The 13697-nt window shown below is 46.3% G+C and overlaps 1 protein-coding gene across 1 annotated transcript in view; it reads right to left on the bottom strand.

Moving 5' to 3' along the window:
• Window positions 1–5693: 5693 nt before the first annotated feature.
• NCF1 (neutrophil cytosolic factor 1) overlaps window positions 5694–13697 on the bottom strand; it is an 18742-nt gene continuing 10738 nt past the window's right edge. Inside the window, exons 8-11 of the mRNA XM_069089529.1 lie at window positions 9823–9940; window positions 7844–7951; window positions 7335–7480; window positions 5694–6243 (exon numbers count right to left, since the gene is read on the bottom strand). Coding sequence (XP_068945630.1) covers window positions 6125–6243; window positions 7335–7480; window positions 7844–7951; window positions 9823–9940 — 491 coding nt within the window. The 3' untranslated portion in view covers window positions 5694–6124. The remainder of the gene's footprint in view (window positions 6244–7334; window positions 7481–7843; window positions 7952–9822; window positions 9941–13697) is intronic.

Below are 13697 nucleotides of genomic sequence, written 5' to 3'. Positions count from 1 at the left end.
TTTCCAGTGGATCTCTATGCCCCAGTGCCTGTATATCTTCTTTCCCAATTACATGTAAAATAGTATTAATAATAGTATATATAATTTTGAACATTTGATTTTAAAATTTTGAATTCCAGATTCATTCCCTTCCTCCCTTGTCACCCACCCTTACTGGGAAGATAAGCAATTCAGTATAGGTTGTACATGTGTAGCTAATGCAAAACAATAACATAGTAGATATATTGTAAAAGACTGACTATACTTCCCTCCCTCCTATCCCACCTCCCACTTGTTCTATTCTCCACTTTGATCCCACCCCTTTTCAAAAGTGGGTGCTTCCAACTTCCCTTCCCTGCAACCTGCCCTCCCATCATCCCCCCTCTCATCCCCTTCCCCTCTACTCTCCTGTAGGGTGAGATACCCTATTTAGTGTGTATGTCATTCCCTTCCCAAGCCAGATTCAATGAGATTAAGGTTGACCCATTCCCTTTTGCCTTCCTATTCTTCCCCTCCATTGTAACCATTTTTCGTTGCCTCTTCTATATGAGATAGTTTACCCCATTCTGTCTCTCCCCATCTCCTCTCATTATATTCCTCTCTTGCCTCTTAATTTCACCTTTTAAGTATCATCCCTTCCTATTAACTTGGTCCTGTGCCCTCTATCTATGTATACCTGTAAACATATATACACACATTCACATATGTATTCATATGCCCATATACTCTCATATATATATATATATATATATATATATATATTTCTATTCCCTTCAACTATTTTCATACTGAGAAAAGTTTCATCAGTTACAATTATCATTTTTCCATGTAGGAATGTTCATAGTTCAACTTTGATAAGTGGCTTATGATTTCTTTTCCCTGTTTATGTTCTCAAGCTTCTCTTGCTTCTTGTATCTGGATGTCAAAATTTCTATTCAGCTCTCTGGTTTTTTCATCAAGAATGTGAAAGTCCTCTATTCCACTGAATGACCATATTTTCCCCTGAAGCATGATACTCAGTTTTGCTGGGTAGGTGATTCTTGGTTTTAATCCCAGCTCCTTTGACCTCCGGAATATCATATTCCAAGCCCTTCTATCCCTCAGTATAGAAGCTGCCAGATCCTGGGTTATCCTGATTGTGTTTCCACAATATTCAAATTGTTTCTTCCTGGCTGCTTGTAATATTCTCTCCTTGATCTGGGAATTCTGGAATTTAGCTATAATATTCCTAGGAGTTTCTTTTGGGGATCTTTTTCAGGAGGTGATCGGTGGATTCTTTCAACCTCTATTTTGCCCTCTGGTTCTAAAATATCAGGGCAATTTTCCTTGAGAATTTCTTGGAGGATGATTTCTAGGTTCTTACTTTGGTCATGGCTTTCAGGTAGTCCATTAATTTTTAAATTATCTCTCCTGGATCTATTTTCCAGGTCAGTGGTTTTCCCCATGAGATATTTCACATTGCCTTCTATTCTTTCATTTGTTTGGATCTGTTTGACAGCATCTTGACTTCTCATAAAGTCACTAGCTTCCATTTGCTCCATTCTAGATCTGAGGGAATGATTCTCCTCATTGAGCTTTTGAGCTTCCTTTTCCATCTGGCAAATTCAGCTTGTTAAGGCATTCTTCTCCTCATTGCCTTTTTGAGCCTCTTTTGCCAATTGAGTCAGTCTGTTTTTTAAGGTGTGATTTTCCTCAGTCAGGCTTTTAATAGATTATTTTGTACTTATATTAAGCTTTCTCCAAGAAGTTAAAATGCTTTACAGATGTATCCGATTGATCCCCACAATGCCCTTGTGAGGGAGATAAGGAAGACAATGTGGTATTGCTACCATTTTACAAACAGGGAGAATGTAGCACAGAGATTGTTCCTGTTTGCCCAAAGTCATCCAGTTAATTCACTGTTAGGCAGCTCTTTTCATGGCAGCCCAAAATCAGAAACTAAAGGGCTGGTCTCCTGTTGGGGAATGGCTGAAGAAGTCGTGGTATGTTTGTAATGCACTGTTACTGTTCCTTGAGAAATAAGGAACCATTGTTCTGTCCACTCCCTCTTTAGAAAGGGTTCAGGTTTTCTATTTGGCTCTTGGCCATGAGGTGTCAGCAGTGAGACGTCACCAGCGACGGTTTTAGAGTAGCCTCGAGAAAGCACAGGATCAGGGGTTGGAGATGGGGTCTAGAGGCTTAGGGGGAGAAGGAGCCTCCAGCCCACCTACCCCCTCTGTCTTGCCAAATTATCCCTGAAAGCTCAAATCCCATTGCCTCCAGAAAGCCTTCCCTGACTGCCCCATCTGGAAATGATGCACTTGGGTCATGCATGGAGCATTGAGGCACAGCCTAAATCCCAATTAGGTTACTATGTGGACTAGACTGAAAGCTCCTTGAGGGCAGGGATTGCCTCTTTAGCTTCTATCTCCAATGCTTAGTACAATGCCTAGGACATAGTAAGTACTTCATAAATGATCTGTCTATCCTTCAGTCAATATTTCTGTTGACCTATTGACCAATCTCTCCATGTATATACCGTGTTTCCCCAATAATAAGACCTATCCCGAAAATAAGCCCTCCCCTTACTGTGTAAGATTCCTCTAAAATAAGCCCTCCCCCGAAAATAAGCCCTTTTGGGATTGCTACTGTGGAGGGGGTGCCCCCCCCCGCACCCCCCAATTTCGCGCCCCCCGTTATAACCCCCCCCCCCCCCCCCGGGTGAAACTGTGCTCCGAGCTGCATCCAATCAGAGCTGCAGCAGTGAGCGTGTCATCCTGTTCTTCCCCAGTGATTTGCTTGCTGGTACATTTTTTTGTTCACATTTACCTGTTTATTAAAATTGCTGTCAATGTTCATTAAAATAAGCCCTCCCCTGAAAATAAGCCCTCTGGTGTTTTTCTGTCCAAAAAAAAAATAAGACAGTGTCTTATTATCGGGGAAACACGGTACATATACTTCTATCTTTGTATCTATCAGTCTGTCTATTCTTCAATCTATATTTCTGTTTCCCTATTAATCTAACTTTCTATCTATATACCTTTGCATCCATCAGTCTGCCTTTCTGTTGATCTCTATTTCTGTTGATCAGTCAACCAGTCTATCTCTCTACCTCTCCATCCCCTCAGTGGCTTCCTTAGTACATATCTGTTGTTCAGAGGCCTTTCACACAGAGCTCGGGGATGGGGTGGAAAGTTGCCCGAAAGGGGTTTCCTGAGGACTGATTGTTGTAGAGGGAAACCAAGGAGGGTATAGTGCGGGGCTCCAAACAAGTGACCCCAGTGGTGTCGGGAGGCTCTGACCAGTTAGGCCGGGCACACTTGGTGACCCATTCCTGACTCCTCGGACTGGACAGGATGTCAGAGCAGGCCACTCCTCCAAGTGTGGGTGCAGGTCACAAGTTTTGGTGTCAACCCATTGCCCAGAAGACTGAAGGGATGGTAAGCAAGTGGGGAGAGGAGAAGAGAGTAATCATTTACATGTACCAGGAACTGCACCATATGCTTTCACAAACTTCTCATTTGATCCTCACGATGACCCTTGGAAGGCTGGTGTTCCTTTTTACAGTTGAGGAAATGGGGGCAGACAGACATCAAGTGAGTTACCCACGGCCACATACTTCATACGTGTCAGAGACTGGACTCCAGGCCCAGCGCTCTATGCATTGTCCACCCCAGCTGCCTCTGGAATGTTCCAGATTTCCCTCACCAATCTGGCCAGCATGCTTCCTCCCCAGTGAATGTATACACAACCCCCAGGCTCCTCAGGGGCCTTTACATCCTACAGTCTATGAGAAGGTGGATGCAAGGTACCTTCCCACCCTGACTTTTCTGTGGTTCTATGATACATGTGGGTGAGAGGGTAGAGAATGCCAGAATGTGAGGGCCCTGGTCCAGGAGAAGCTCTCCCACCAAGTCAGAGGATGGGTGACATGACAAAAGATTCTGTCTGAATGCACATAACTGAAGGAGCTACAAAGGTGAGTTCTTCATCTCAAGACAGCACAACCAGAGAGCTGGACGCCAGTCACCCCAGCTTGGGATCACATCCTGCCTGGGAAACCCTGGGCAAGTCACCCTCTCAGTGCTCAAGGCTGCTTTCTCAGACTCTTAAGATGCAGAGTGGGGGCCAACCGAATTAGTGAAGAGTTTCTTCATCTGGGACTTCCCTATAGCAATAAAATCACAAGTCAGGGTCCCCACCCAAAACAAAAACATGGAAGCAGCTTGGAATAGTGGAAAGGGCTGAAGACTTGGGGTCTGGTCTCCATCCCTCTCTGAGATAGCCCTTCCTCCAGGCTGCCCTATTTATGGTGAGAGTATGAGGCTGCTTTCCCTCACCTCCTACATCATCAGTCAATTAGAGTTTTGTTTTGTTTTGTTAATAATATTTCCTGTCTATTGTATTAGCACATCCCCTCAGGCCTCCATCAGCTATCATTCTTACAAGAGCCCCTCACTGGTCTCCTGGGCTCCAGTCTTCCATATAATGAGGGGCAGAGGAAGGAATCAGTCCTGTTACAGGATCTTGGGAGCTGGAAGGGATCTCTGAGGCAATGGGTCCAGTCTCCTCATTTTATAAATGAGAAAATTGGGGAATTTGGCCAAGGTCACCCCAAGTAGCAAGTGGCAGAACCCCCTAAGAGATGTGTCGGGGCAGGGTAGGGGACTGTGGAGCTGATGGTGATGTGGGGATGGAGGAAGCTGATTGGGGTTGGCTCATTAGGTCTTTGGGGGGATTACTCAGGCCAGCTTCCTCCTGGGAAGCAGATCAGCCAGTGTGAACTGAGCAACCAGGACCCTTCCCCCAGAGCAAGCAAGGAACTAGGGCTGAGGGACCTTGGGGTGGGGTGGGGGGTTCCAAGGAGGCTTTCAGTGAGCTATGGATGGGAGGAAACCGAACAGGCTTGGGGACCCCCCTGACACTGCACTTAGCTCCAGAGCCATAAGGCACCTCAGAGGCCATCCCAGCCACCTTCACAGCAAAGTAGAGGGGATGGGCCAGAAGCTAAGTGACCTGCCAGGGCAGAAGGTGGCAGTCAGAATTTGAACTCGTCCTGTGACTCTGAATTCAGCTCTCTGAATGGGCACTTGCCACACTCAGGTACACAGACATGCCCCCCTTCCCATGCTCAGAGCCATCTGTGTGTAGACCCTCACTCAGACACACATTCACGGAGGCACAAGGTGTCACATGAGCAGCCCTGTGCACTCTGGGGCTAGAGCTAGAGCTGGACCAAGAGCATCCCACAAACCTAGGGCTAGAAAGGGCCTTGGGGGCCCTTTGGTCCAGCCCCATTATTTTACAAATCAGGGAACACAATTCGAAGGTGGCTGGAGACCCCAATGTCGGCCTAGGAGGTCAGGGCTCCTTGGCCAGCCACCATGGGCTCCAAGCCTTGGGGTGCCCAGCCTCCCTGCCTCCATCAGGGACCTTGGAGGGAGGATGGAGAGCTGCAGAAGCTTGATAGGGGAGAGGAAGCGAAGGCAGGCGATGGGCGGAGGCTGCCCAGCACCCAGCGTGTTCTGGGTAGACCAGCTCGAGGAGGAAGTACACTGAAGCATGGCTTTTCAGCCTTTCACAAGCCTGCTCTTGGGCAAGGCCATGTGCAATAGGCCTTTCCCCAGCCCCAAGCTCCTGCAACTTCCCCCTCTGGCAGATCTCCAGAGCCTCTGGCTGGGGAGCAGAGTGGGGGTGGCAAGGGTGCCAGGAAGCTGGGTAGGGCCACTAATATGCTCTTCGTCCTCTTCAACCAGTGTTTATTGAGGGCCAGCTGCCAAAGGAGGAGACTGTACAGAGAGAACTCCAAGGGGTAGGGAGGGCCTGCCCTCCAGAGCTTGCAGTGGAGGGTGGGAGGGGGGGAGTCAGGGAAAGAAAACAGAAGTGGGCATTCCCCAGTGGTTATGCACATATATACAGAGCAGCAAGGAGGAGGGAAGGAGGGACCAGCTGGGATCAGGAACGACTTCCTGGAGGAGAGGGACAACTGAGGTGGAACAAGGGACAGAGGGGCTCCCAAAAAGGGCTGGTCAATGCTGGTGGGGCAAACGGGGAGAGGGGAGGGCGGGAGCAAGCCTGCTGGGTCCCTGCTGGCCCTAGGACCTGGTGCTGCTGCCCAGAGTCCTCCCAGTCCCATGCCAACCCAGCCTGCTGGTGCAACTGGGTATCAGGCCAATGTCACAAGCTTCCTCTTGGTGCTCTCACTGCAGCGGTTGAGAATGAGGTCTTGGCTGGGCCGAGGAGGCACGGCGGGCTGGGGCTTCATGGGTGACTTCGGGGACTCTTCTGGTGGTGAGGAGAGACAGACAGACAGACAGATGGAGAGATAGAGAGAGAGACCAAAAGAGAAGACCAAGAGATGGAAAGATAGAGAGACAGAGATGGAGAGAAAGAGAGACAGATGGAGAGATAGAGAGAGACAGAGACCAAGAGAGAAGACCGAGAGATGGAAAGATAGAGATAGAGATGGAAAGAGACAGAGACCAAAAGACAGAGAGAAACCGTCAGAGATAGAGTAAAAGAGAGAAAAAAGAGAGAGAAAGAGAAAAAGGGAGAGAGAAAGGCGTCAAATGCCCTTTTCACCTCTGTGAGGCCTTGCCCAATCTTTCCTGGGAACCACCCCTGTCATCAGGAGGCCAGGTCACCACCACACAGGCAAGCCCACCAACAACCAGGCAGTGGGTAACAAGGAAATAGCGTCCTTCTTCCTTCTCTCATATCCACAATCTTCTGCCAGGGGGTGACCGCAAGCCCTGCGAGCATGGTGCCAGCGGAGCCCTCGTGTCCATCCATCCCTCCATTTCCCCACCAATTCACCCTCAGATCCTCTTTCCACCTGGTTCTTCCCTGTCCTGGAGAGCGGGCATTTCTTGCCCATAGGATTGTTTTCCTCTTTGTACTTGCATCCCCACCATGTACCTGTGGTACACGGTTTGTGCTTACCAAATACTGGTTCACTGACTGACAGATCAGCCCTGTCCCCCTATAGAGGACTGAACGGCAGAGCTGCTTAAACGGGGGGGTCCCATAAGCGACCGCTGTGATGGCAGCATTGTCTGCATCACTGGGAAGGATCTAAGGAGCTCTCCCATATTCAGGCAGATGCCCCAACTGGGCAGCCGCCCGCTCTGCCTTGGGTGAGGCTGGGCCGGCTGCAAACATTCCCGCAGACAGAGGAATGAGGACAGACGGGAGGCCTAAGGATGGGGGCAGGGTGAAGAGGAAGGGGGCTTGCCAGGGGAGAAGGGAGTGGGGCGGGTGCGGGCCAGAGGAGAGGCTGTCCGTGCCCCTGGCCGGTGGCCTCCCTCTCCTGGCACAGAGGCCCCCTCTTCGGTGGGCCAGGGAAGCCAGCCTCAGGCAGGGGGGCGCAGACTCACCGGGCTGCCTCTCCTCCTTCTGGGCACCAAGCTGCCTTGTCTTCCTTCGCTGCTGAATGACTCTTACACTGTTTCTCCGGTAGGACTCCTGGCTGATGCGCTTCCTAGCAAGCTTGTGCATGCTCTGGGCATTGCGGATCGAGGACCTTGGGAGTGGGGAGAGTGCTGGCATCAAGCCCTCCTCCCCCAGGAAGTCTTCTCAGATTCAACCCCATCCCCTAGACCCCTGAGGCTCCTCATTCCTCCCTCAGGGCAGGCTCCTCTTTGCCTTACTCCAATCACAGCCTCCCAGGACAGCGGAATAGCTGGAGATTATCTGGCCCCTCACTTCCCAAAAGAGGAAACCGAGTCCCAGAGAGCCTGCCCCTCCCTTGGCCCTTAGGGCAGATTGCCTCCTGGGTTCAAAGGATACTGGGTGTAGAGCTGGAATTATCTCAGGGGTCACTGAGGCTCATGGAAATGATGTGCTTTGCCCAAGGTCAGGATTTGAGCCCCTGAAGGAGTCTCACCTTCGGGGAGGAGCCCCCCTCCTCCTGATGAGGTTCTTGGCTTGGGTATTGTCCTGCCCAGACTTCTGTAGGTACATGGATGGGTAGTAGCCAGTGATGTCATCTTTCCTGCAATCATACAGCCCCCAATGAGATGCTCCCCAGGCAGGATCCCCTGGAATGGGCAGGGTCTCCAAGAGGATGAATGGAAGATCCTCAGCAAAGGGATCTCTCCCTCTAAATGGAGGCAGGGTTTAATGATGCCTCTTCCACAGGTGAGAAAACTGAAGCCCAGAGAGACTGGGAATTTGCCCAAAGTCACCCAGCAAGTTAGGGACAGAGACATAAAATGGTGGAGATGTCCAGGATCCTGCATCTAGAATTTGAGGGGGCTTCAGAGGACACCTGGGCTGACCCCTGCATTTTATACATGAGGTAACAGTAGATCAGGAAATGAAAGGACTCTCCCAGGGACACACAGAGGAGAGATTCAAACTCAGGTCATCTGAATCCAGAGCAGCTATCAAACTGCTCCCTTATAGATTATTTAGTACAACAGACTTGCCTAAGGTCCCACAGTGAATTAGTGGCAGAGGCAGAAATTAGAGCCCAGGTCTCCTGATTCCAGCTTGGGTCCAGGTCTCTCTAAATCCCCAGGCACTCATTTGGTACCTGGCACACAGTAGGCACTTTCTAAATTCTGGTTGATTGATTGGATGGAAGGATTATAGATTGAGAGCTAGAAGAGACCCCTGAGTCTGATGGGGTGCTTGGGGTCTATATTTGTAACATCAATTTGTAATGCCAATTTTTAATATCGGTCTGTAAAACCAGTTTGCAAAATCACACTTCACACCCCCCCCAACCCCCAACCCCCAGGTTCAGAGTGTTAACTCTGCCCAGCAACAACTTGTGAATTGTTTATCTCAGCTTGGAACAGTGACAAGCTACACCTATCAATCCTTCACAAAAGTATCTATAAACATTCCAGCTCAGGCAAACATTATCTCCCCCTTATATAGTGTCCCACTGCCCCCATGAATCCTTCAATGCCCTATCTCTAGGTTGACTCCTTGGCTGCCTCCATGAATCCTTCAGGACCCTATCTCTGGGTTAACTCCTTAGACTATTATCCACTGAGTCTTCATTAGCCTTGGTTCCCAGACATCAATCTTGTCAAACATGACACTGATGGGTGGCAGACTGGGCACTTCTCAGTCAGCCCTTGACAGCTCGATGACTTAGTGACATTTCAAGCCTAAAATCACACCTCCAGGTAGCCCCCCCTTGGGCTTTTCCCCAGTGAATTATGGGCAATATGCCTTCAAAGTTACATTTAAAATTCCTGTTCCTTTAAACACTGGCCCCACCTTAACTCCTCCCTAATCCCACCCTTAATCACCTAGTTAGCATAATTGGCACGGGTTCTACTATGGATTATCCTATAAAAACCTTAATTCTACCCCTTTGAGGTTGCAGGTCCCCTAAAGGACTCTTGCCCACTGTACAGCCTAACAATAAACTTGCAGGTCCCCTAAGGACCCTTGCCAGCTGTAAAGCGTACAATAAACTTTTACAACTCTGACTCCAAGTTGGCCTGGGCTGAATTCTTTCCAGACTGAATCACAGGATTTCTGGTCTTAGATAAAGATCAGAGTTCCTGCTGAGCCTATTGTGAGCCATCCCTCATCAAGTCCAACTCCCTCATTTTGTAGAGAGGAAACTTAGTCACAGACAAGTGAAGTGGCTTAACCCAGGATTACCCAGCTGTTAAGTAGAAGAAAAAGGATCTGCACTTGGGCGGTCCAATCTCCAAGCCAGCACTCTACCAGCTTAGCGGCCAGCTGGCCGGTTGACTGATTCTATGTCACCTTGCTTCCCCAATGATGACTTGAGAGTCTTTCCCAGGTCCGAGTCCCTAAGAGTCTTCCCTGAGGCTGGACCAGGGCTGTTCCCTGCACCCCATATCCTTGCTCCCCAAACTGACCCTCTTCTCTTACCTGATGACCCACCAGCCATCCAGCAGTTTGTGGATAACTTCAATGTTTTCCCCTTCATTCAATGTCATCTCATCCTCCTCCACAGCAGTATAAGCTTTGATGGTGATGTAAGGCTCACCTAGGATAGTCATGTGGGTTCGGAGTTCTGAGGCCCATCCCTCCCTTCTGTTCCACCACCACCATCTTTCCCCCTCCCCTGCCCTGTCCACAGGCTGATCTGGAACTAGGTGGTCTTTGCCCTCCTCAGTAGTTCTTACTGGGTGCCTGTGACATGATCCACCTCTTGTCTCCTCTTACATCTCCCACTGTTCCTTTCTTCTTTGCCCATCCCTCTTCCCCTCTTGGTGTTCCCCAAGGTTTTGTTTTCTCTCTATCCTCCCTCTCTTGGTGAATTTATTCAATCCCATGGCTTTACAAGACAGACATTGTGGTTCAGTGGATAGGACACTCAACTTGGAGTTGGGAAGACAGGTTCCAATTTCTGATCGAAATGACTACTCAGATTCTGACCAAGATGGCTGCCCAATTTTTGGTCCAAGATGGCTCAGATGGCCCAGAGCTCCCATACATGTAGTCTAGCAAAGTTCTAAAGTTCAAACCAGTTCAAACTCTAAAGTTCAAAATTATCAATAAATCCAATGAGAATTTATAATAAGTGATTACCACCAGAACTGTCCAAAAGATAAGCCAAAAACAATAAAAATGAAGGTACCAGTAAAGCCAGTGCCCACACAGGGTAGACTCCCAATGAGACCACAGATAGCCCAAGAGGTCTAAAGGCAGCAAGAGCTGAGAAACCCTTGAGAAAACTCCAAGGGAGGTGGGGGGGGAGACCTTGGAATGTCCAAAGAGCTGTGGTAGTACTAGAACACTAATCTCAGACCAGGATAGCCAGGATCCAGGATCCTAAGGCTTTTAAGATGCTAGAGAGAGTCCTTAAGATACAGTGCTCTGAACCTTCAAGATCCAGGAGGGTCTGTCTAACCCCAAGAGATGGAGGAAAGTGCAAGAACCCAAGGGAAAGACCAGGAGAGAGTGGCACAGATTCCCAATTCAGTTCCTAAAATTGGAGAGATGAGTAAATCAAAGAAAACACAAACCTATATAAAAATTATTGCCAATGTATAGACTTCTCCCAAAGTTAGAGAGAGTGACCCTATAACAACTATGAGTAGAGACTCAAAAGAAAAAATAGATTTTCCACAAGGACTACATGAATACCTAGAAGAAATGGAATAATAGATTTTTTTAATGAAATGAAAGCTCTTGAAGCAAGAATTGGAAAGTGAATAAATAGGCTATAAGGGAAAGTGGTAAACTTAATTCAAGAAATGCAATTTCTAAAAACTAGAAGATATGAAGCAAAAATCAGTTATTCCATGAGATAGCAAGAAATATTAGAACAAAATCATAAAATTTAAAAATGGAATTAAAGCTATTTGGTAGCAAAATTGACCTGGAAAATAGGTCAAGAAGGGAGAATTTAAGAATCATTAGAATCTCTGAAGATTATGACTTTTTCAAAAAGCCTGAGCACTATATTTCAATCAATTTAAAATGAAAACTATCTTATTAGAATCACAGGGCAAAGTGAAGAAAGAAAGAATCTATCTTTCATTTCCTAAAAGGAACACAAAAAAAGAAAAGTCCTAGGAATATCATAACCAAAATCCAGAGTTCCCATGTAAACAAAACAAAAGTCTCAACATAGTGCAAGAAACCAGAAAAAAATCAGCTAAAGTACCACGGAAACAGAGTCAGGATCACACAAGACCTGGCAGTTTCTTCTACAAATTAAAAGAGATCTTGTAATACAATATTTTAAAAGGCAAAAAATATAGGCTCACAATCAAGAATAATTTACCCTCATAAGATGAATATAATCTATAGAGGGGGAAAAACGGATCATAATTGAATAGAGGACTTTCAAGAGTTTCTGATTAAAAGACTAGAGAAAGACTTAGAAACTTTGAAGTACAAGCACAAGAGTCCAGAGACACCTAGAAAGTGTTAAGGTTGTTTTGAGTAATTGGAAGGAGGTGTATGATGATGTAGTGCTAACATTTTAATAGGAGGAGAAGAAAAAGTGTCCCTTCAAAACTTTCTTATCTTCAAAGAGTATTAAGGGAGTTAATTAAGAAAAAACAGAGACCCTGGGAGTGAATTAGTTTTTTTTTCCCCCCAAGGGAAAAAGGGAAAAGAGAAGGGAGGATAAAAGGAGGAATACACTGATGTAGAAAGGGAAAAGGGGGGGGCAAAATTTGGTTATTTCTCATAATTAGGGCACAAGAAAAGAAAAGAATATAAACATGAAGGGAGGAGTTATAGGTATCAGACAAACCTCCCTCTTATCCAAAAGAGACAAAAGTACTTTGAACATACACACAACAGTTTGGTATAGACATGCACCAAACTCAGCAGGGGAACCTGTGGAAATAGGGAGGGAGGGAGGAAAATAATACTGGGGAAGGAATAGTGACAAATTAAATGAATGTGCTGATCTGAAAAAGAGATTGAAGTGGGGGGGGGGGAGAGAGAAGAAAGAGAAAAGATTTAAAATCTAAGGGAGTGTTTTGGATAGTTGGAGAATGGCTGAACAAATTGTGGTACATGTATGTAATGGAATATCATCACCCTGCAAGAAATGACAAAGAGATCATTTCAGAGAGTCAGAGTTAGTTTGAAGTGAACAGAACCTGGAGAACAGTCTACTTAAAAACAGAAACATGGTAAAAACATGGTAAAACAAAAACAACGCCTTTGAAAGACCTAAGAATTCTGATCAATTCAAGGACGAAGCACATCTCCAAAAGACCAGATGCAGCATGGCATCCACCTCCTGACAAAGTAACGGACACAAAGTGCATAAAAAGACATGTTTGGACTTTGTGTTGGGGGGATCTGTTTTTCTTGACCATGCTTACTTGTTAACAAGAGTTTTGTTTTGTTTTGTTTTTTCCTTTCTCTTGGTTTTTAATTGGAGGGGCTAGGATTAGGGGGAAGACAAGTTAGTAACAATGACGCCCAAAAAAGAGGGACATTGTAACATTTTTTTTTAAATGCAGAGGAGAGAACAAAAGGAAATTCAGAAGGAAGCATAGACAAGCAGGACAGTTTTGAAAGTAAGCTGTAGAATGTATTAAACACTTTGTAAAAAGCAAGAAATGGAGGTTCATGGTTTCATACTTAATTTTGTTCTGCTGTATGTAGGAAAATACTCTGAATTTTTTGGTGTTGAAGTTCAGAATTTTTTTTAATTCACAGAAGGAAATAGAAAAATAGGATAGCTTTGAAAGTTACATGTTATATTCTTAGAAAAAGCAGCTGAATGTGATGGAAATCTTTGCTTTCATGGACAATCTTCTTTTTCTGATCTGTTCTATACATGGAAATTCTCCCTTTTTTCATGTTTGTTGAATTCAGAATTAATTTTTTTAAACCTGGATTCAAATTCTTATCTTCTCTTATGTAAACACCTTGAGGGCAGGAACTGTCTTTGTCTCTTGCATCAGAGATTGTAGGCTCTAGAACTGGAAGGAACCTAAGTAATCATCCTGTTCAATCTAGAGATGAAGCAAGTGAGGCCCAGAGAAGGGAAGTCACTTGCCCATCACAAAGCTAAGAGTAGCAGAGCCCGGATTAGAATCTGGCTCCTCCAACTCCAGATCTGATGTGCTTGTCACTATCGCACATTGTCTCACACTCACAGAATTCAAACTAGGTGCTTAATGATATTATTGAATGATTAGTTAAATTAATGGATAGATGAATGGATGGAGGGGTGGATGGATGGATGGATGGGTGGGTGGGTGGGTGGATGGATAGATGGATGGATGGATGGATGGATGGATGGATGGATGGATGGATGGATGGAT

Source organism: Petaurus breviceps, unplaced genomic scaffold, assembly GCF_028583685.1.
Source record: "Petaurus breviceps papuanus isolate PSGF00001 unplaced genomic scaffold, PetGlider_PUasm1.0 186, whole genome shotgun sequence".
Lineage (NCBI taxonomy): Eukaryota > Metazoa > Chordata > Mammalia > Diprotodontia > Petauridae > Petaurus > Petaurus breviceps.
The sequence above is the reverse complement of the archived record's forward strand: the minus strand, read 5'-3'. Positions and strand labels throughout refer to the sequence as shown.